The sequence below is a fragment of the Anticarsia gemmatalis genome, chromosome 14 (genome assembly GCF_050436995.1).
Source record: "Anticarsia gemmatalis isolate Benzon Research Colony breed Stoneville strain chromosome 14, ilAntGemm2 primary, whole genome shotgun sequence".
In the NCBI taxonomy this organism is placed as follows: domain Eukaryota; kingdom Metazoa; phylum Arthropoda; class Insecta; order Lepidoptera; family Erebidae; genus Anticarsia; species Anticarsia gemmatalis.
The window spans coordinates 1,743,771-1,767,548 of record NC_134758.1 but is presented as its reverse complement, the minus strand read 5'-3'; the positions used below and the strand labels follow the sequence as shown (position 1 = coordinate 1,767,548).

The 23,778-nt window shown below is 34.4% G+C and overlaps 1 protein-coding gene across 1 annotated transcript; it reads right to left on the bottom strand.

Annotated features, from left to right (window-relative positions):
- Window positions 1-19,571: 19,571 nt before the first annotated feature.
- Window positions 19,572-23,521, bottom strand: LOC142978496 (mitochondrial cardiolipin hydrolase-like). The gene is made up of 4 exons (XM_076122969.1): window positions 22,947-23,521; window positions 22,338-22,660; window positions 22,185-22,254; window positions 19,572-19,838 (listed from the first exon to the last, which is right to left on the bottom strand). Exons 1-3 carry the CDS (start codon window positions 23,404-23,406, stop codon window positions 22,234-22,236), a joined length of 804 nt encoding a protein of 267 aa, XP_075979084.1. The 5' UTR covers window positions 23,407-23,521; the 3' UTR covers window positions 19,572-19,838; window positions 22,185-22,233.
- Window positions 23,522-23,778: the final 257 nt, after the last annotated feature.

Sequence of the window (23,778 nt, the reverse complement as noted above, 5' to 3'; positions counted from 1 at the left end):
ATCTTATAAATACTGTTCTATTTTGACTTCTATAGCTAATATTTTTATAGTAGCTATTGTAAGGAAGCAGTTCCTCTTTACGATTAGCATATGGGCGTATGATTGGTCTCGGCTATCCTCGTCTCCAGCCAGACGTAACGGAATGCGTCCGTCTGGTCGGGACCATTATTATGCATAGTTTGTGCATATTGATAGCATTTACCTCTCGTAATCAAAACATAATCGTAGACAGACGAACAAACACACAAGAAAAGCAAGTATCTAACTAAATTTCCTAATGTAAAATGTATACAACTCGGTGCATTATGTAGTATAACTGGCAATGATGCAATATATCGCATGAACCAATTCGATTATCGAGACAATACCTTGTAAAATTCACAACCGATTGTATCGAATCGTGATTTATATATTTGCAGTCAATTATTCATAACGCAGTCTTTTAAAAACGATAATGCAAATCTATAAAACCGTTTAGAGCCATTATTTTGCAAACTATAACCGAATAACAAATAGGCAAACAGTTATATAAATTATAAATAATCCTTTACAAAAAGAAGTTTTAAAAGACAGTCAATATTACAGGAGCAATTCACCATGCATTCACGCACCCCACAACCAATATACGAACCCCAAGCAACCCTTTTAAATATTAAAAAAGCCCTTTCGCACATCGTTTTAGTGTGTCCAAAATGCGTCCAAAATTCCCGGTATGTGTTCGTCCAATATTTGCTTTGAGAATTAGATAAGCATGATAGAACATGGAACGTTTCGACCATGATATGTCACATTGAAAACCTTGGCTTTGGAAAGGTATCTAAAAATACTGGCCATTTGATGTTTAAAATGGTTCAAATGCTTTTAGTAATACTATTGATTAGTGCTTGAAGCATGTTTTCGTATTCCTATGTTAGTCTCCTGCGTTATGATATGGAAATTGTAATTACTTAGTATAATAGGTACTATCAAGGTTGACATAATAACAAACACTTATCAAACTACCTAGGTAATTTATTACATATTATTGTTTACCAACTAAACTTGCCATATAAACTAATGTATTGCTAAACAAAACTTAGGCACAATATTAGTGAACAACAATCTAAATCCCGAATTACCTACTCTAGGTATAATGGCAAATGATAAGCCATTATTCTGTCTACGTCTAGTCATATTTACAGACAAATCCAGTTAGAAATAACACATCACCCTAGGTCATAAGGCACAAATGTGTCTACAAAACGACTTAAAACAAAACACATAAGGCAAACAAAGCCATTAGATTTGAATCCCTCTGATTAATGTTTACAGTCTAGACAAAATTATTGTTTATTGCACAATAATAGAAAAGATTTAGGATGCCTCAAAGGCCCTTGAATAAGGGAGCGAAGGTGAAAAGTGCTATTTGCAATTCCGCGCTATATAAAAGCACTTAATACGATAAAACATAGGGGGAATACTGAAATATGAGGCAGACTAACGAATGGCTTAGCAATTAAGATTGAAGTACTTTAACAACAGAAACATAAATGTACAAAAATAATATAACAGTCATAAAAGTTGAAATATTGTTTCGCTTCAGGCAGTATTTGCCTTAGAATAGTCATCTAATTTCGCTATAATATAGAACGAATAAAATAAAGGTTATCGTTGTCCTTAGAAAGGTCTATGAGTGGCATGAGGGCGAGTCAGCGATGGGGCGTGGATGCAAAGTGTTACGTATGTTATGTGTGGGTTAATTAACATTACACAGAAGACCGAACCAAACCCGCATATCCAAAACAAATGCGGGCCAGAGATTACTTCAACTACGCTCGGACAGGATTAAACGAATTCATTTTACGTAATATTTTGGCAAAATATACGTAAGGGTTTTCCAAAGATATACCTACCTACTTAACTAACAACAAAAATAACTTCTTAGAAATGTTTGATCTCAAAAACCAACAATACAAAAAAGCGAACACAAAAAAAATACTACAAACCTAATGAGACGAATTCTTTAGACATTTTTAATTTTAGCATAAAATCGAACGTGAAACCAATTACAAGCAGTACGGTACCAATCTTATTATTTAACAACAAAAAGTGGCGTGGAATTGAAACGTACATATTTACTCGAAATACGTTCTTGTAAAAATTAAAGCTTATCTGGGGGAAATATAATTGCCCATACATCAGGCAACCAAGCGTGGAGGGACGCTCGAACGAAGCATTTCGTCTGACCACGGCTTCTTTGACACCAAGGGACTTGCTCATTGAACGACCAATTAAGTTAAGTATAAAAACTAATGCTAATGGAAATACCGATTACGAGCAAAACAGAAAAAAGAAGACGAACAAAAGACTCAAAAGACGCTAGTCGACAAAATCAAAGCAAACTAGACAAGTTTCTAATCGTCTTGTTAGAATAACAATGTGAAATTCCTTTATCGGATAGTCTGATCGATTTTACTTAGGTAGGTATATCTCAAAAGAGCTAACATTATATTCGTCTGACGTCTGTAGTTTTTGTCGTATAGTGCGCAAGGTCCCTAAGAAATATTTCAAAGTGCTAAACAACCATGATATACTTCTATTGTCAACGAGCTGCCAGTCAGAATTCCCCGAAATGTAATGTAACCGCAACGGTTCGGTTTTAGCAATCTAGGTTTGCCGCACTGAAAAAAGACAATCATTTGTCCGATCCATACATTGTACTTTTTTCCGAAAGTAATTACATTCCTAAGGAAATCTATTCTATGAGTTTTTTGAGTTCAGGATTGTTAGTAAAAAAGTACTATTGAATTAATAGAATAGGACTTGAGTTCTTAATTTAAATAAGTCGAAACGCTCGCTCGTTTACGAGCAAGTCTCGGTAGTCGGTACACTGAATGCAAATAACCGTTGTGAATATCTGACTAGACTACAGCATCCTAATTTCAAGTCTCCGGAAGGATCCTATCTAGCGATATACCTCATCAGGAAGGGGTTGACGCCGACGCGTCGCGTTGTATTCAAATCCGTCGCGTTTATTGGTCCATAACTCAGAACTGGCGTAGTTATGAGCGTCCAACATTCCTCCAAGATTAAACCGAGCCCCCGAATGCTAGATGCGCCTTAACTGTCCATACGTGACTAGAATACGACGGTGGGGACTAAAAAGTGCCCGCTAATTTTGTTAGGCACGAAATGGACAACTGGCGAATTTAAAATGAAGACGTTTCGCAAGATTTATAACTCAATTTGGCCATTCGGTTGGTGCTTACGACATATAATGGGTGGAAATTGCCATCGGAGCTCTCAATGGAATAGGAGACGTTGACATTCCCAGACATGCGAATAAACATGACGAGCAGGGCGTGACGTCATAAAATAGGGACTACCGAGAATTATATTTAGAGGGAACGCTCATAAATAGAATGTTATCACCTGCTTGTTGTAACAACGGATTCTTTACTTAGAGTGCTTGCCAAAACTAAATATATTTGACATTAATACGGCGCATAATTCATGAAATAACCAAAGCTTTCCACTTAGTCGAACGATACCAAGAATTGCTATAACATATACAGCATCTCACAAAATCCCTTTGAAATAGTGTAGTAATATAATTTAGAGCAAATCTTATCACGTTTGAAATAGCCTTCATACGGTCTATCGGCACTGAAGGGTCACAGAATAGTGAAGCATGAACTCGATCGTTGTTACGTGACCTGGATCTCGACACACTAAAATTGTTAAACACACAAAAGTCTCGAAGGGCGTTTTTGTAGTTGGAAAGAAGCTATAGAGATGTGTACGAAGAAGCACAGGTTTTTGCGGTACAGTTACAAACGGACCACTCGAATTAGAGTGCTTGAGGCACTTGACGCAGCAGGAGGGCTGATGAGTTTTGAAAGGGTGAAGCCACTTTGGTAGCGAGCGCCAAGTGGAAAGATTACCAAAACAGTTCTGGTGACGCTTAGAGTGTTTTTGAACAAATACACTCACTTCTGTTACAGGTCGGAATACGAGAGTTTTTTTAAACGACTCCCGCTCAATGCCATAAGACCGTTAGAACAGGGGAACTTACAAACGAATTAATATTAACAAATTGCAATATTGCCAACTTGCCATTGCTAATATTACTCCTGTTAATAATTTACAAGCTGCACTAACAGTATAGGGGCACCAAACTCAATAATAATATCGTTCGACATAAATCAATATGGACCACTCCCCTAATAAATAAAATCGAAGCAGCATCAAATATTAATAAGTACATTCACAAGCATTAGTGTAAAACGGTGGCTTTTAAAACTGTAACACAATACGTCAAACCAATGATCTAATCGAAGTCTCACGATCGCCGGTGCACGTACATGCAAGTACATACCCTCGATCCTAATCCGAAATTGCAAAACGGTTCCCACACCGTTTCATAGAATTCATAGAAAAAGAAAATTTGCAATATGCCTTAGAAAAGCCGGGAATCTAAGAATTTCACTGGTAACAATGCCTTGTAACACAATGTATGTACAATGGAGCTGATCACAATCAGTTTGGGGGCAAAAAAACGGGTGCTTGGTGGAGATGGCCAATTGAAAAGGGAACGTCTGCCATCTGCCGCACCCGGCGCTGCTTGCTTATGTATAATGTGACCAAACGATCTCTTAGCTCGGATTGTTTCCCTTTACAAGCGCTAATTTCGAGTAATTTTAACAAATGCTCGACAAGATTTGTCGTAAAAATTTAGGAGAGGGTTATGATTGAACTTGTTTTAGACATAAAACGGTGATTAAGGATCGTTATAAGAACGGGGGAGTTGTACAAGCGAGAATTGTAAAGGTCAAATCTGTTATGCTACCAATTTCGGGAGTTTACAGTTCTTTTTAGGGACGTATATTAACAAAAAAATCTTCAACCAGAACCAATTAAAATAACTTTAACAGAATAATATCCAGAAAAATCTGTAACATTTCTAATATCTTACATTTACAAATTAACGAATCAAAGTTTGCATCTACAAAACGTTGTCAACCCCTATAACACCTTGATGCGCGTAAAATCCAAAAAGCGAGTCTCTAAAGCGCGCCAAAATGAATGTCACCATACAAACTACACACCCTATGCCGTGTCTAACTAAACTATACCGAACAAGTCTCCCCAAAACCCGTAATTTCTTCAAGACAGCACGTGGTGTCATTCTATGGCGCAATTTGATGGTAAAAAAAACAAAAGCATCCCTTCTATGCCCGGATAAATAAGGGGATTAGATCCGATTTTATTTTTTATAACTTTTTCAAATGTCATAACAGAAAAGGTTAGTTTTTGATTCCGTTTTTGATTCCTGTTGCTAAGTTAATAGAACGAAAGTGGATTAGAATAATATTTTTTCGAAAACCGGTTGTTTTGATAGGTTTGTGAAAACATCCTTTGAAATTCAACTCTTTTTCTTCCGCATCTGCTGTTATGGTAACATAAGTTTACATAGAATTATAAACGGTTGAAGCGTGAAACGTAATAATATTATAATTTGATTATCATCGTATTTACCAAGAAAGGAATCTTCCGCTTCCTACTAGAACAGAAAGACAACATGCCTTTCGTAAACTATCTGCAAATTTTATTGATATTAGAAGAGGAACAGACACTGTCTAAATAAATGCTTATTACGATCTTATGTTATAGGATTTGTCATTACATCCTTGAGATTTATAACTCGGTAACCAATATTCGTATGGAATCATAATAGGTATAAAACATAATATATTTAACAAAAAACACTGATATTTCAATATACAATAGGTACCATCGATTTAGGTACGCAATAAAGTTCAATGTAATCAGAAGCCTAAAGACAAGCACATTATAATATCTATCGTACAAGAATCGCCAACCAATATCTTCACTAATCTATACTAATATTATTAAGCTGAAGAGTTTGTTTGTTTGTTTGTTTGTTTGAACGCGCTAATCTTGGGAACTACTGGTCCGATTGAATATATCATCACGCTACGACCAATAGGAGCAGAGTACCAGTGAAAAATGTTACAAAAACGGGGAAAATTATGATTCTCTTATGTGACGCAAGTGAAGCTGCGCGGGTCAGCTAGTACAATATAAAGGAAAATTCCTAATAACCACTATGTTCTCGTATTACGTAAAAGGTTTACCTAACGCCCTAGGTCGTCGAACAGTATTAGGTAAGTCAGTTAGCGGGCCGTTCTGTCACTCACCTTCGACTAAATTTCATTTAGACTTACGTAACTTGATGTGAATCTTAAGGGCGTTTTACGTAATAGTGAAATACCTAAATTTGCTCTTGTTAGGCTAGGTAAATAGATGATTTTAATCTACCTAGATATCTGATCATATGCTTTCCAAATGACACAGACATTTAAGTGCAGGGAATATATTATAAGCAAGTCACAAAAAAGAAGCTTTATATTTAAAAAAACGGGTTCTTAGAATCTTATAGGATTAGGGTGCCTAATTTTATGAAAACAACGTTTACTATTTATCTATATTAAGTATTTCAAGCTGGCTTTAGAACTACTGAAATCACAGAGCCATTAACCTAGACTCGAAAAAAAATTATGACTACAAACTACTGTTTCGATCCGGACGCGGGATTACCAGTACGTTGATGTATAGGGCAAAGTGACCCCTATACTAAAAATAAACTAGATTTCTTAATAAGTGTGATAAATTAATTGCTACGCTAGTCTAGTGAACGCAAGCGCAACGTCCCAGGTCATTTCCTAGGTCAGGCAATGTTTGTATTTTTGACTAAAAATTCTAAGTAGCTGGTGAATTCTTAGAACTTGGAACAACGCCCGATTTCGCTTCCTAATACCTAGTAGATTCCAATAATAACATATAAGTATTTAAATTGAGGAATTTAGCAGCTTTACCCTGTTTAACGACATTATGATATTTGAAAATGTAAACAAATTACAATTAAAGACGACTATCTATCGCAATGGTGTATTTTAAGGTACAAATTGTACCGTTAAATGTTTCGCCAATAAACTAATGAAAAAAGTGCTTCAACAAAACTGTTAAGAACATTTCAGAACGTAAACCTCATGAAACATGTCCACAAGGATGTCAAATATATTTCCAGTGCGTGACTCAAGTCAAAACATTCATCTATATTTAAAAACATAAACTTGTCTACGGTATCTTGACCTCATACGCAAAAGACGACTACACTTTTTTTCCATAATTTTCGTGTCAAAAAATGTTAATGAAACATGCCTCTTTTGCTAAATTATTGCAAGCTTTTTTTGTTTCACTACATCCGCTATGCGGTTTAAACAGTTCGTCGACATATGATTTGGTTAGACTGACCACAGAACACTTTAAACATTAGCTTTTTACGATGAGGAATATTGATTAAATACTGACCCTCCGTTTTTCCTCTCCACACCGTGAAGAAAGTCTAACAAGCAAAAAACTTATTCGAAGTTCGTATTTTTTTTTCTTTTTTTTAAAACGTCGTTCATTCACATTCCGAACGTCGTAATTCAAGACGAGCCCCGAGCGTTTTCTCACGCGTTCTCATTTCAAATTTAGGCGCGAAGTTGTGTTGTCAGGCAGCTAGGGATGGGCGATTATGACTATTAACATATTCAGAATTAAAAGCTTAGTCGTACTAAAACGTTACTAGCTAACATATATAAATAATATATTTAACTACCTAATAACGATTCGAATATTTTTACAACAAAATCCCTATAGCAACACGAAATTATTTTATTTACCTACTATTACACAAACCCCGTAAACTTATAAGATTATGTAAGTCAAGGTGGAATGAAATGCAATAGCCGTACATAATCTCAATCTTCACGAACAGGTTTAAATTCCCTAGAGATAGCCATAACCTTCGATCTAATAGAGAGATTCCTAGGCATTGACTCATTTCATTGATTAAGGCATAAAAACCGTAAAAAGAATTTATAATATTGGCTGCTAGGCCAACTATACGTACGCATTACATAATATAATATGCAGATGTTCTATCACGGTTTGATTAAACCATAGAAACAAGCTGTAACAACCGTATCAGCATTCGTTTAATAAAATCAACCATTTTAATTTGATAAATCGATAATCGCTATTCATAACTGCATAGTGGATTAGTCGATTATGCAAATCATTCGTAATGGTTCATCACTAACCACGGCGGTTGCATGCGGTGCGCCGAGCCGCCTGTCATGTCTTAACGAACACAAGTTTTATTAACACATTGTATCAATTCGAAACAGAATCGGAAATATAATTATTCTGGTATCGAGTTTTGAGGTAGCAGACCTCACGCAGTCTGGCCGCCATCGCTGCCCACGCAAATTATCGCGGATGCGAAATAAAATGTCAGCAAAAAATATAGTCTTGTAACCATCAGTCATTGAAAAACTTAAGTATGGCATCATAATAGTTCAAAACGATTATTTGTATAAAACTTGAACGGATCATTAGTAGCGTTAGTAAGCGAACTATAAAAAATATAACGACTTCGATAAACCAAGTGCGGCTTTTATTTTACTTTACACCTTTTTATACTTAATCACATTTAATCTAGACCTATTTGGAATATTACTTTTTACTATCGGTCACGCACAATCGTATTTCAGCCTATTACAATTTTGTAAGGCTGCCTATTATAGGCGATTCCAGAGGCTAACGAGTAAAAACTCGACTATTGAATTATCGACTCGGTGACATCATTATGAGGTCTCTTAATATCGGCATGGCGTCGATTATGAATAGGTAATACACAGCAAATAACTTGCATTTACATAAATATACTGAGCATTTTTCATATTTTCCTTAAGGGAAAATATCAAAATGTCGGTTTAGGGTAATTCCTTTTGCATAAGCGAGTAGGTACCGAGCTTGCACTTGCTGATATGAATGTATTAATTTTAAACTAAGCCGGGTGCTACGCTCTCTTTATATTCAAAGCGAAATTATTAAAAGGTTGCGTTTGTTGAACTATTGACATTGACTGCGACTGGATTTTTATTCTTATTGGAATAACTTCACGTGCGATAACAAACCAGTATCGAAACTTACTTCATATTTAAAAGCAGAGTGATTTATCGTTAATTATAAAACACACTTAACTTGCGTACAGCGCAAAAAAGCCCTAATCAATCTAAAATCCAATTTCCTTCAGTAACACGTAAAAATTATAACAAATCGTATTACTTGGCGCGTCCGTTGCAAGTTCCGTGGCCTAAGGCAATTAATTTAACATCGAAAACAAGTTGTCACCCTCGGAGAAACGACAATATTGCACGGAGGGGCCGAGCCAGATTTTATTCAATCCATAAAAAGCAAGTTTACAGCGTATGTACTTCCCGTCTAGACGTCCTCGCGTGTGTGCTAACGATATCCCATTAATATTTAATAGTACACTAGTTAGTTACATAAATATTTAAGTTATCATGCTCCCGCACTATCCCGTAACATATAAAACCTAGTGTCCGTGAGAGCACGCGAACTTAATGTGCTGAAACATTTCGTATTAGTTTTTGTTCGATAAAAAAACCAGTTATCTTAATAAGATGAACCATAATTGCAGTCATCAATTTTCCAACAAAAAATCTAGATCAGCTTGAAAACGTTTGTTGTTGAGGTAAACAAACGTAAAGTAATAATAGAAAATAACGCTTTTAAGGCATTCATTCACACTTTTACGTTTCTACTATTGTTTATTTCTGTTTCAGTTAAGAGTTATTCTAAGCTTATCTTAAATCCAAGAGTATGTTTAAAATATTCCCTAAAACCCTCTATAAAATCATTAATTAATACGATGGGTACATTCACCCGCATTCGTGAGGACGACCACTAAAAACTTAACATTTTAATGAATATTAAGGGTCCCTAATTGTTGAACCTTGTCGATAACCAAAGTTTTAAGATCTAAAATACTTCATAAACTATCTAGTGCCTAATATCTTAGTGTATTAGTCTAGACACTATAAAACATTTGAAGACATCCCTTCGGAGAATTACTAGGTTTAATATCCGTCGTTTTTCAAAAACTTTCTTAGTCACGGACTAAGGGTGCCCTGTCTAAACAAGCCGACTCGTGGGGAGAAAAGAAATGAAAAAAATCTGCCAATTTTGAGAGCGCAATACTCTCCGCCCTTGGCGACTCAGCGAAATTCAATGATAGATTTTAAACGCACAGATAGACAGAACAGTTAAATAAAATGAATTGAATAGACTTCAAATACTATACGACTGGAGCAAAGTACTTTTAATCGCTAGTCAGCCACGCAACTTACTAACAACGTTTTAGTTGCCAAGAGGCTGCGTTGCCCACCGGCTGTCGATAGGCCGTAATGGGTGTTAACGTAGACCCGTTTAAGGCACAGTTATATCATATGTACTAATGTTAAATGGGCGTAACGTCTAATAGCATTTATAGCATCCAGATGATTTTGAGGCAGCTGCCGGCCATTCTACGAAACTCACCATTCGAAACAACAAAAAAGCACAACAATTTCGCGATGTGTAATTACAAGTTTTTCCTAACTATACTAAAAAGTATGGATTACAACACGAATTGTTTGAGTCGAATACGAGCGCGCATGCAAGACGATACGTCTAAAATATTCAAAGATTGCGAGCCTGCATTAAACATTGTAACGGACTTGCATTCCCGACCAAGTTTGCTGTGAAAAAAAACGGTCTAATTCCTTTATAATAGGAAGAATATTATTCATTTGTATGTATCAAAGCGGAGATTAATGTTATGTAATCTATTTTTATAGCTCTATTAACATGAGCTACCAAACGTTAATTTTATACGTTTTAAATTAAGAAACTCTATGCAAAAACTGTTCGTGTAATTGTCGGCTGATATTGAAAAACTAATTTTAGATATTACGTGCCCAAGACTATGTTTCAAGAGATAAGATGAATGTTCTATTTCAAAAACGGAAGTTGGGGAGCGCCATGAAAAAACGAACCAAATGTAAATCGACTTAAATGCAAAATGTTAAATCGTCGTGTATTCATTCGCTAGTAATGTTAGTATGTGCATCTGTATATAAAACAATATTTCAATGCACGAACAGCTGCCGAGGCGCTCTTATTATGGAAATCATTACATAATTCCACGTACCTAATTAAAATTAATTAGTTTTTTACCTGAATTTTGTTCGTAACGCTATCTACATCTAGCGCCAGCATTTATACACTGATTAAGGAGTCAGTTTTAGAATTTAATTAATTTTAGTATTCTTTCTAGTAAAAAATCTTCGTGATAATTAATTTATTTTTTGCACGGAGGTGTATTTTTATTTGTTGTGCGCGTGAACAAACCATAACACAATATGCGACATCAATCCAATCAAATAGTCATCAATAACAGTTGAGTTAAGAGCAACAAATAAATACAAGTATCCTTTATGACTTTTATCATTCAAAATCACACACAATGTAACATTTATTTAATTTAGTCATACACAAGTCAGTCATCAACCGCCCGCAGCGTATCAATACGCTACGATCCATTCATTCGCTCAATCATTCATTCTGCGATGTAAACCGCGGGAAAACTTTTGTTAGGGGGTATCAAAACGGATTGATAGCCTGTGTCAGTTTTGTGTATGCCATAGACAAGTAAAAATACACTCCCACGCATTTCCTACAGAGTCCGGTGCAATCTTGACGTTCAAGATAATATTCAAACCGTGTATCCCACAAACAACTAATCAATTTTAGTATTTTTAGAGCTCCGTGTGTCAACGAATGTTTTCGAAAGAAGAATAACAGACATTAATCTTTCTATTCCGTGGCAACGAACTTTAAAATAGGCACCGTTTTCAGTGACTAATTGTTAGTTACGAAAATAGATTTTAACGATTTTCTACGTTCACGAAACTTAATTTCCGTCCATCTTCTTGTCATAACATTCAGCGCGTAGAACAGAAAGCTATTCATACAGCGAGTTAATTTTAAAACAATATCGCGAGTGGCGGCGATCGTGATCGCGACACCGGCGACACCGCGTCAAGCTGCGCCTTCACCTGGGACACGACGCAAAAAAACCTATTAAATATAAAGCATCGCGGCACGCGACTACAGTCCAACGAACTAACGTTTGGACATTCTGCATAACCATAGTTTTTTCAACAACCCCCTTTTTACAAGGAGTTTTTGTGCAAATCTCGTATCCATTGTAGTTTGAAACGAAACCGTCCACAATGCTATCAAGGAAAAAAGTACCAGTCGCACCTGGCGGGAAGACGCCGCCGACTCCGAGCTACAGAACGTCGTAACCGTCGCAACGGAACACTCGTAAATCAATATTGTCCCACTATAAATAAGTCCTTAATTGCTTAATATGGAACTGGGGTTGCCGGTGGCGAATTTCGCGTCAGACAATAGTCTTGAACATACAAAAGCACAAGACATTGAGTAACGAGACGCCAAATATATGGGGATCCGTTTTTTTATATGCCCTGTATGTATGCAGGTGATGGCAAAGTTATAGAAAATGGTAAAAATTCAATTATTCGCGTATTGACAATGAGAATTTGGAGCGTTTCTAATCCCGTTGCTATGCGGAGCGAAGGATCTCATTCAAAGTTTGTGAAAAGCTGCAACGCCCCGAGGCTGTACCAACCGACGCGTTAACGTCACAGACTACATAATAGCCCCGAGAAAACTTATAATAACATCATCTGTATGATAATACACAGACGTTATAATTACGCTCTAATTTTATATCTAGCCTGCGCAAAAAATTGTAAAATTTATTTGTTATCGCTCTGAACGGCGGCAAAGAATTATTCGTATCCGTTTGTATTATATTATATGAAAAATCATAATTTATGTTTTATTGTGTATGATGAACAACGAAGTCAGAAGCGGAACTGGGCAAGTCATCATATCCACTGGGTTGGCCAGAAGAAATTAATAAATAAAATTACGATAGGCACCGCTAAAATAAATGTTACTAGCGTTACCAGAACATGTTTACCTGCACTCCGTTGTTTACTGAAAGTTGTTTTCTATATTCTTGGAAGAAATAATAACAATTAAATGCTACCCAAGTATAAAATTTCGCTTTTTACTCGACTGATGGTTAATAGTGCAATATATTTTCTTACGTGTTTTGTTCGACGTTGCTCACGCGTCGTAAAAGTACTTATATTGTTGTGTTTCAAAAACTTTTCTTAACTTAAAGTACTTTCTGATACTAATTTCAATGTTTTTAACATCTCTAGACAGGCAGACGAATGTTTTAAATGGGACTGGTCAATATAATTTGCGGGATACGGTCGAGTAAAGTCGTCCAATGCGTTATAAACACCATCCCGACATAACGTCCTTTTAAGAGAGCCATAAACTAGCACTTTTGCAAATTGCTCGTAAATTATAGTTATACGAGTGAATAATATGTAGCATTTAGACAACTAAGTCTATTATCATATACGTTCAGTAGTAATAAAGTTTATTGTGAGTGGATACACAAAAGTTTTGGCCATCGGCAGCCATTGTTGGGTTTTATAGCTTCTTATAATGTTGGAGTATTTAAACGACGTCTTTAGAAGCACGTGTCGGGCTTGATAATGGTGGTGTTCGTCCTACCTTATAATATGGCGCTATAAAAGTGTCAACGGCGATCAGACAATTCGAGCGTCAACTTTTAAATAAGCACTTGGGATTAACTAACTGTCAGTCATAAAATTGTTGATAGAGAGGGGTCTTTGTGAGCAAGTTTTGACAAGACCGGTCCATACACAGATGAACAGTAAAACTTTTGTTAGGAACATCTTCATGCCTTGCATACCACGCAAAAAAGATAGTATTGGTTATTGCGGTTAAGTTAGAATTCAAGTCAAGTCAAAGATGTTCAGACGGTTAAAATCACTTTGAAAACATGACTGTTTACATTAGAAGAACTGTTTATGTTACAAATCATATTTTAATTCAATTTGAACTAGGTATAAATAAACCAAACAGCTTGTTATGAACCGAGATATCGAACCATCCCAGCCAATTTTACGAATTTTAATATCAAAGTTCAAAAGCAGTTTACAAAACTAGTATTATAATTAATCACTATTTCACATCTGAAATTCTAGTGCTAAAAATAACTAGATATCTAAGTAGCGTTTTAATACGAACATTAAACCTAGCGTAAAGGTTAAACTTGTATGTATTTGCATAAATTACATGACTTGGGTCGAATTTAATCAAAGTATATAATTATTTTAATAGTTAATTAGTTATACTGAATGTTGCGAATAATAATAACTTTCAGGCTTTTATCTTGTAAGGACATTAGCATCTTAAATTAATCAAATCAAAGCAGACGTTAAGATATAGACGTTGGATTTGATAAAAATAATCTATTTTCATCCCAAATATCGTTTGATTACTAAAAAGCTGTGGAGGAATTAACTAGTTGTACTTTGAGCCCCCGCGACGCAGGATTAATACATTAATGTATTGCTGTATGTATTACAATACTAGGAGAAGACCATTACCCAGCAGTAGAACCGAAATGGTTTCATAAAAGTTAGAATTAGATAGTTAGTCAAGTACATTAGTTAACTTAGCATTCGCTACCAACTGTATTTGTTTGTTACATTATCGACTTCCATTCATAGTTTCGAATCGAACAATAACCAGATATAATATACCTAGGTATAACATAGTGATCTTCCTATAGAATCTTATTAATATTCCTATCCAATTAGTCTCCATAAATTCATATTAGCAGGCTCGTTATAAGCTTAACAGACAGACGTTGATTTATGCGACTAGCTACTGCCCACGACTTCATCTGCGTGGGAAGTGAGAACCTTTGCAGCAGTAAAAAGTATGAAAAGTAAAGTATTCTGTGTGTTAAGCTAGGTTATAAACTATCTCTGTGTCCAATTTGATCAAAATCCATTCAGTAACTTTGAACAAGTAACGAAGATAGATGATATGATTAAACTAGTATATTACCAATCTCTGTGTGAAATTTAATCGAAATTCAATTAGTACTTTTCACGTGACATTAAAGCAAACTTTTTTCCGTCCTAGCAAACTTTTGCATAATAGTAGTAGGATTGACAATATTAAAGGATAGTTTTCTGCTAAAGTAACACAACAAACAATATATGAAAACAAATGTCAATGTTCCGCCTGATAAGCTATCCGGTAGATATCAATGGTAAAACCGGGCATTAGTGGCACGGAATGTATTTTCTAATAAAATTTCGTCACAATCGTTTCCAATAAGACACTACCATACACGGCGACGAATTCAAAGTATCAAATAAGTAAATAAGAATACAATACATATAATTGTGTGGCGCCAACGACTCGATACAATACAACATTTAAGTCAACACCACTTTAATCGAATGTAAGAATATTAAGGCTACGATTATAGATAGTCGGAGCTGATAGCGGGGCGATTACAACGAAAACAAACAATATGTATAAAAGGTATAAAAGAAGAAAAGGAACCTGATGTTTAATAGAAAAGAATATACTTATTAAAAAGGTATCTAGTTTTTTAACCGACCTCTCTGTAATACTATACCTATCTAATATATATCTTCATGAGCTAGATTTCATCCAAGAAGCATAGTAAAGCTATCTAACTTAGAAGTTTGAAATAAACTAAATCGCAGGTCAAATCTGGTAATAATTGATACTGTCTTACATTATCTAGAGTGATTCAGCCAGCTTGTGCCTTCGAACAGCTTGTGAATATTGATCAGGATGTATCGAATCATGTCTATTAAAATGTCGCGCTAGACAAGCCCGCATATCGAAAACTAATACGGGTGTCTGATTTGTTGACTTGAAACACTTCCTTTTGCGTAGTGAGAGGGGTAACTATGAACACGAGATCTATTTTGTGTTAAAGATGACGATAGGACTTACTTAAATAGCTATCGCAAAACGCAAAATCCCAAATCATATGAATTTAAGTTACCAATAGTTTGAGTGGTAAGATATGTCGAAAGATACAATTCCGTATTCTTATCAAATATTCGTTTAAAGAGTCTTCGGTATTCTAGACTATGGAAATTAACTAGATAGGTAAGTAAAGTAACCAATTCAATAAATGGGAAACGACTGCCAAAAACCCGAACTTAACGCTTAAAATTTGTTTATCTAGGGAAACAATAATAGCATTTAATTCAATACACCTATATATAAAAGGGGTAATAAGACAAGATATCGAGCTACCCAAATACACCTTTCATCAAACAGGCATAAAATCGAACTAAGGAATCATACAATCTTCGGTAAAAACATTTTGTAGTGTTGCCACACGCCACAAAGTGTCACACCTTAATCATATGCTGGAATCGTTACAGTATCGATTGTTCCGATTCGCCCTTTATTTTATCCACTTCCTCCCGTTATATTCCATATCTGGCCAAAACATCCGGTCCTGTGAACCCTTTCCAAGCTTTGTTTGTAAATAATGTAAATATAAAAAAACATTTAAAATGTTACGTGAGTCACTAAAGTATTGGGCAGTTTACACAGTAGAGGCTAAGCGGTAGAAAGCTATTTTTATCATAGACTAGCTATTCAATGTGTTTACTTTTATTTGGATATATTTAAAAAATATGAAGCATAAGTTGGTTTATAAAACATCAGCAGCAAAAGTCTGTAGAAATCGTCTTTGGTCATTTAAAACGTGATGGATGTGAGAAAAACCTGTAATTCCTTAATTGAGTCCCTTTTCAACTGATCTAAAGATAATCATATTTTTCGTAACATTTTAAATCCTTTGCAGTTTCTTCGCTAATTTATTGTTAAGCCGAAGGATTGTTATTGTGATCAAACCTTCTGATTTTCTCAAACACACGGTGTAACACATTCAAATCTTAAGCGGTAATCCGCTACTTAATTCGCAAAAACTTCACACGAATATTATATTAAAAATAATACTTCATACCGCAATATTTCTTCCAATTAAAACGCATAACCAATTAAAATCTCCACACCTTTATACGACGCTGACTTTACGAGGCACGGGTTAACAAAAAAAAAGTCAAAGCTAATAAACAATTTGTATTCTTTAAATACGTTTAAAAAGTGGCACTCCGAGATCATAGATTAAGCGTTTTTTTTAGCAGTTCATAGAATTATACGTTTTATGAATGTATGAATTATTTATGTGACAATATGTATTATTCAGGGTATTAAACCTACATACTTTGATAACGAGGGGTGTTTTACGAGTTTACGAGCGTTTTACAAGGTTTACATAAATAGATTATTGTTGGACATGTAAGTGCGTGTTATGTCGTTATACTTATAATAGATAGATACAGTGATGTTCTTTTGATCATATTGGGGACGCTACTACAACTAACTTTTACTTAGGTCCTGTACTATAAATTACTTTTTGGGACATAGAAATACACAATGCAATGCTCGAAATTATGATATGAATGTCTTTATATTGGGAATGCATGTCTCAATTCCTGCTACAATGACTAGCGTTACTATGTTTACCCTTATGCAACAATCAAGAAGAATTCAATCGAAATCCAGACATTCCAAGCTTCAAAGTTATTATAACACATCGTGAAATTAACAACTGCAATAAGTGCAACATCACAAGAAAATATTCGGATTCATAAAGGGCATTCCGCGAATGCAAATACAATATCAATTAATAAGAATTAACGTGCATTTTCAAACACATACGCTGACATAGCGACCGTTTCTCAGTACTCTACGCGACTGACGTGCGTACATTTCAATTAATTCTTAAGAATGCAAGCTCCTCACGACTTCCGAGGCGTAGGAAATCCTGCGAGGCTTTGTAAATATAGAAATAGATTCTTAGTACTTGCTAAGGATCTAGTAATTGTAGTACGTAGGTATTTGTATAAAGTAACCTTGAAATTGTCAATGAATTGTTGATATAAAGATGATTATCGGGTAGTTTTTATCATTTGTAATAATCTAATAAGTACAAGTTATTTAGAATTGGTACCTAAAACACGTAGGTAAGTCTTATAGGTTTGAATACAACGATGTCGCGTACTTACAATTAGACAATACGATACATAAGTCGGTACCTATCTAATAAAGATACCTGTAAGTGTTACTGGTTCTAAGGCAGATTTTAAAACCTTAAGTCAAGCAAAGCATATTTTTAATACGTTATTGTGTTCCTACGATAACTTAAAATCTATTCAAGGTATAAAACCGTAAACATGATCACGTTTACTCCCGTTACGTATACCACAGTATCTAACAAACAGGGAATATAAATAAATACATCTACAGTCAACCACAAGCAACGTTCGACGAGAAATGTATTCAAAATGACATAAGAAAGGAATACTAAGTAGTTTCGATGCGTTCCTAACAAACCTGAATGGAGGCATTCAAATTAGTTTTCCGAAAACCGAATTCCAAGTACTTTGTCTACACTGTACGTAGCAACTTATAAAGGCGGGCACACACGAAGCAACATGTTTGGCGATTTTTGATCGCGTACTGTGTGTAACTTAACGGTCAACTTTAAAATATTTAAGTAAAGCTCGTTTAGAGTACTTTTAGTGGTAAAATTGTATACATATTTGAAATATTTGTACGAAGTTTATGAATAAAGTAATCATGTGGGGCGTTACGCAGATTTGAATACGTTCAAGATTTTTTTGTATTTTTTAGATGGGACTTGTTAGATCCGCTATAAGTATTGCCTAAGTCACACATAGACAACTGTGGCATGACATCGTAAACGTTTAGACAGTAGTATCATAGAATACGTACAACTTCGTTAGTAAATTAATAAGTTTATCATTGATAGGTACCTTTTTCGGATCAGAATAGTGACCGTGAAAATTTTAGTCATTTATAATTACGAAGTCTTATGTCACGTTACTGGTCCGTGGAGTAGGTAAATGAACTTTGCTGTGTGATCATTTTCCTTCTATATTATGCAAGTTGTGTAACAAAGGAAAGGATATGTACCTACTCATACACTACTATAAAGTAATTTTCGTCAGTATAAATATAAAGTTTCCTAGTCTAGACCGGGCTTTATAATGGACGAGGTTCAAGGCTGCTTTATTCAAATTTTTGAATTGCATAACCTGTTATTTCACAACATTTCACACGGCTCCGCGGCGAGACATTGAGGCCTTGACCGTTGAAAGTGTTAGGCAGATGAATTAAATATACAGACGTCAAACATCAGCCTTTATAATCGATGTTCGTCACGTTCACTCAAGATTTATTTTAATGCCTAATTATGTGGAATGTTTTACAATGCATTACGCGTTGTATGTAGAAGGATGGTCAAATCAACGCGCCGCTAATTAAATTCAAATAGCTTAGGTTAACGTAATATTTATAAACTGTTTCTTGAAGAATTTAAACTTTAAAGTGTGCTCTTTTCATTATTAAGCACGTAACATAAAATAATATTAAGCAGTTTCTTTAGAACTGGCTTATTCTTCAAAGATATTATATCAATAGAGAAATGTAAAAATGATACTCGTAGCGACATCTGTCTAACAACTTGGAACTAAATTAACTACGCTACTCGCTCCTAGATGTCGCTGGCAACCCAAACAAAAATAAAGTCCTTAACATACCATTAATGCCACCTAGCGGTGAGCGGCGGAACAAGTGTCTCACTTGTCCAACAACAATTCCAACAGCGCCATCTAGCGAAGAACACTGCATCCAAAGTGCACTATATAAACACATCGGAAAACTGTTGACATTCACACAAAAATTTTACTTTTTCACGTTTTGTATCCGTCGTTTGCACAATTTATATTAAAATCGTTCACTTTATAATAATTTTTAGCACATATTATACACTTGCACATGTGGTATTTTATATTTGTTGTGTTTATCTGAAACAAAAAGAAAATAATTATTATACTTTATTGCATACATAAAGTTAAATAAAATGTTGTTACTAAAATTTAAGTAAAGACAATAAGACAGGATTTTACTCAATAATTATTGGTCAAATTGTTACACATTGTTTACTATTATTACCTATAAATAAAATAAATAAGTTCATATTACGTACATATTTTGTACTCTAGCTAAACTATATTTATATTCTACCTTATGTAATCTTATGTTCTACTGATATGTAAATCAACATTCATCCAAGAATCTTTAATCAGTGGACCACATGTCAGTCTCGGTAAATTTTATTTGACCCATATTTTAAAAATACACCTATTTGTTTTATACTTCGTGAAAAGGTCATTTAATTAACCATTATATACACCTACTAATACTATTACAGCACTATAGATAAGAAAATAATGATTAATCTATTATCATAACAATACTATTCCTATCAATTTCATCGGAAAACTTGATTCTTCTATTTTTAAGTTCAAAATATACAAATTTCCTTCTGTATTATGTCTAGCAAAATAGTAAATATCTTATACATTAACTAAATATTATGATTTAATGTTTTTTAGAGATTGCAGTGTATCATGGAGTTCTCAACACATGGTATGTATGCTGTCTCAATTGCAACTTTGAACTGAATATTGCATATGATCAACATCATTATAAACTTAGTAAATTACCCTTATAATTGACTACAAAAAGTATGTGTAATGATTATAGAATACCTCTAATAGACTAAGTACTAGAAAATCAAAGTCAATACTAATTATATTCAAAGATTTATTTATTATTTATATATATAGGTTACTCATGTTATATTAGGAAAATTTCAATGAATCATGGTTCTGAGATTCTTAATTATGGTAATTTCATGTAAGTATAAGTATAATATATAAAAGTTGTTTATATTACATCTTTATTAAAAGACACATTTGTGCAAATTACAGGTAAGTAAATTCTCTGGTTTTATGAAAATATCTTAAAATTGACACATAAACATTAAAGGGTACACTGTTTATTCAAAAATACAGATATTTTATGGTCTCCATAAAATAACTTAACCTAAATTTAAGATGGGATGAAGAAAAAATGCCTATGTGGCACTTTGAAGGGACTTAAAATGTATGTCTCAACTGCATGGTCAACAGTTTAACTTAGTAAACTGTTATATTATTGTTCTTAGATATGCACAGAAACAGGTGTTTATTAATATTGGTTGATAACTACTTATCTACTTGTTTTTTTAAATTTTACACATCCTAACTTTTTTACGAATTTAGTATTTCACTGGGGGTGACGTAAAATGATGATTACAACACGTAAATAAGCAGAAAAATAATGAAAACATAATGACCTTTCCAGAATGTCCTTCAAAATAATTTTGTTTTTTTCACGTATGTACTGACTAATTGAGTGTTTTAATGTTTTATACGTACCACTGACACTTCATCCAACCAAACCGTGATCCAGGACACTAAATTCATGATGACACTGAGTTGTAATAAAACAACCAAAGTATTTTCCAACCTAAGATTTGAAACTTCTTCTAACACTCTTAAACACACGTTTTTACTAAGAAAAAAATAAAAATCTTGGCCTAAATGGGTACCGTTACGTAAAAGAGACGGCTCTAATGAATCTAAGGTCACCTTGCAGCTCAGTTTTGAACTGAAACTTTACAATTAGCCTGAAAAATGCAAGCACGTGCACATACAAATGCACCTATTATGCACCACGTAATTTTTGTCTCTAAAATTGATATGTACACTGGAAAGACACAAATACTGCCGAAATAGTAAAACGATTCGATAACCGAGGGTTTACAGCCAATATAACACGTGAACTTTATAACCAATTCGAATTACAGCGGCTGAAAAAACTACACAAAGAAAACATATGATCGATCGAAATTGAAGTGCACATGGACTAGTCTATGGTTGTCTCCTGTCACTTGCGAGGAACGGGAAGTGAAAACATTGTAGAGGTTACAATTAAAGAATGTGAATTTAAATTTTCTTTACTAGTCAGATATGTATATTTTAATTTAAAACAACACAAAATAATCTTTTTTAGACCAGATGCATTTTTTTTTATATCTTGAACCAACATGGATTAACAAAATGAAAACATGTTCTTGTCTATGACTTGAAATCCAGAAAATGAACGAGAATGACACATCGAATGATATCGTTCAACAAAACAACAACAGTGCTGCCTGTGTGTAGATAAGGATAGAGATAACTACTAGCAAACTGTTCAGGCAGTATCTATACTACTTATGAAATTCTATGGATATAATAAAGTTTGTTTTATAACATACTTACCACAATATATCTAGTATATTACATGCTAAAAACTTTTGCCGATGTACTATCACGATGTTGTCATAAATGCCTGTGAACAAGACAGTAAAATTTTAGAAATTGAATTTGGAAACGAATTTACCGCACTTAAAAATCTTTGTATAAATTAATCACCGGCTCATTCTCCACCCATAAACTTTCAAATTCTTTCTCGAATTTTCCGACTATATTTTGATTTGATGTAACAATAACACTTTCGTGATTGGATACCATAGCTTGAGTAGACCAATTTAATGATCCCGACATCACGAAACCTCTTACAAGTTTGTTCTTTGTAGGTGGTTTATAGTGAGTTTTGGTAAATTGTGCATGTACGTTTAATTTTTCCGCATGTGCTTTCAAGATGTTTTTTCTTCTGATGGCTTTGGGCCCGTCAACTATACAAAACTTGTGGTGCATCAAAATAGACTTTTTGTTCGTCTGCACTTGGATGAAACCTGAAACATACATTATGATAAATATAGAAATATCCTTAGAATAATCACTTCCCACTGGGTTACATGCCTTTATTAACGTCTGCTAGGTTTGAAGTTTACAATGTGGCTTTGACCGCATGGAGCATATAGCATCGTAAAGCATTATCCAGGCTACGGTCCCTTTAATCAACCTAGGTATTAGAATGTCATCAAATTTTTTAGGTTCAGAAGCGCGTAAGTAACATACGGAAGAGCAGACAAATTTACTTTGGACGTCTTTACGTGCAAATAATTTAATATTACTTACTGTATTCTTTTAACTTTTTAATTTGGGATGGAGGTGAATAAGCCATATCACTGTCAACAACTATCCTCACTATGACATGTTTCTGTCCCAATCTTATGATTTGCTCAGCTATTTCACTGCTTGTAATTAAATACATGCACACGTCTAAAGTTTCACGTGCTGATTTGATGTACTTAATTAGTTTAAAGCAGTTCAGCTCCCTGCTTTCACAGATGGTTAAGTCTTTATTCGGTGGTACTCTTATCGTATGCCGAATCACGTCGTCAGAGAATAGTATGACATCGTTTATTTCACGATTCTTTAGGCTAAGGACTTCATTGCATGTGTCGTCGCTGTTTGTCTCCGGCGTGCGAGACGCTTTAGAATTGAAAAAGTATTTGTACACTTTTTTCGCTACTTGTGAAGCGACGACGATTGTTGCTGTAGAAACCAACAACATCTTAGCATTTTTCCAATCCATTATAGACACAATTTACTTCATTCGGTTAGAATTTAAAACCACGAGTTAAAAAGAAAATTTTAGCTATCCACAGTCCACCATGTTGTCCACGCATTTGCTTCTATGTAGCTTGACTTACAAATTGTTAAAAACAAATTTCAAACTACCTTCAGTTTTGTAAAACTACCCGAAACAATATAGGTAGGTGCCGAAACATAAACGCGCGAACGGTGTGTTGTTTTTTTTTTGTTTAAAAAAACAAACTGGCCAAGAAAATTGCAATCTATATTATGATATATTATTACAGAAAAAATTGTAGATGTAATTTATGTATACAGAGTTTTACTTGAAGCCAATGCGATTGAAAATAATTGAAACCTTTAAAACTTTACC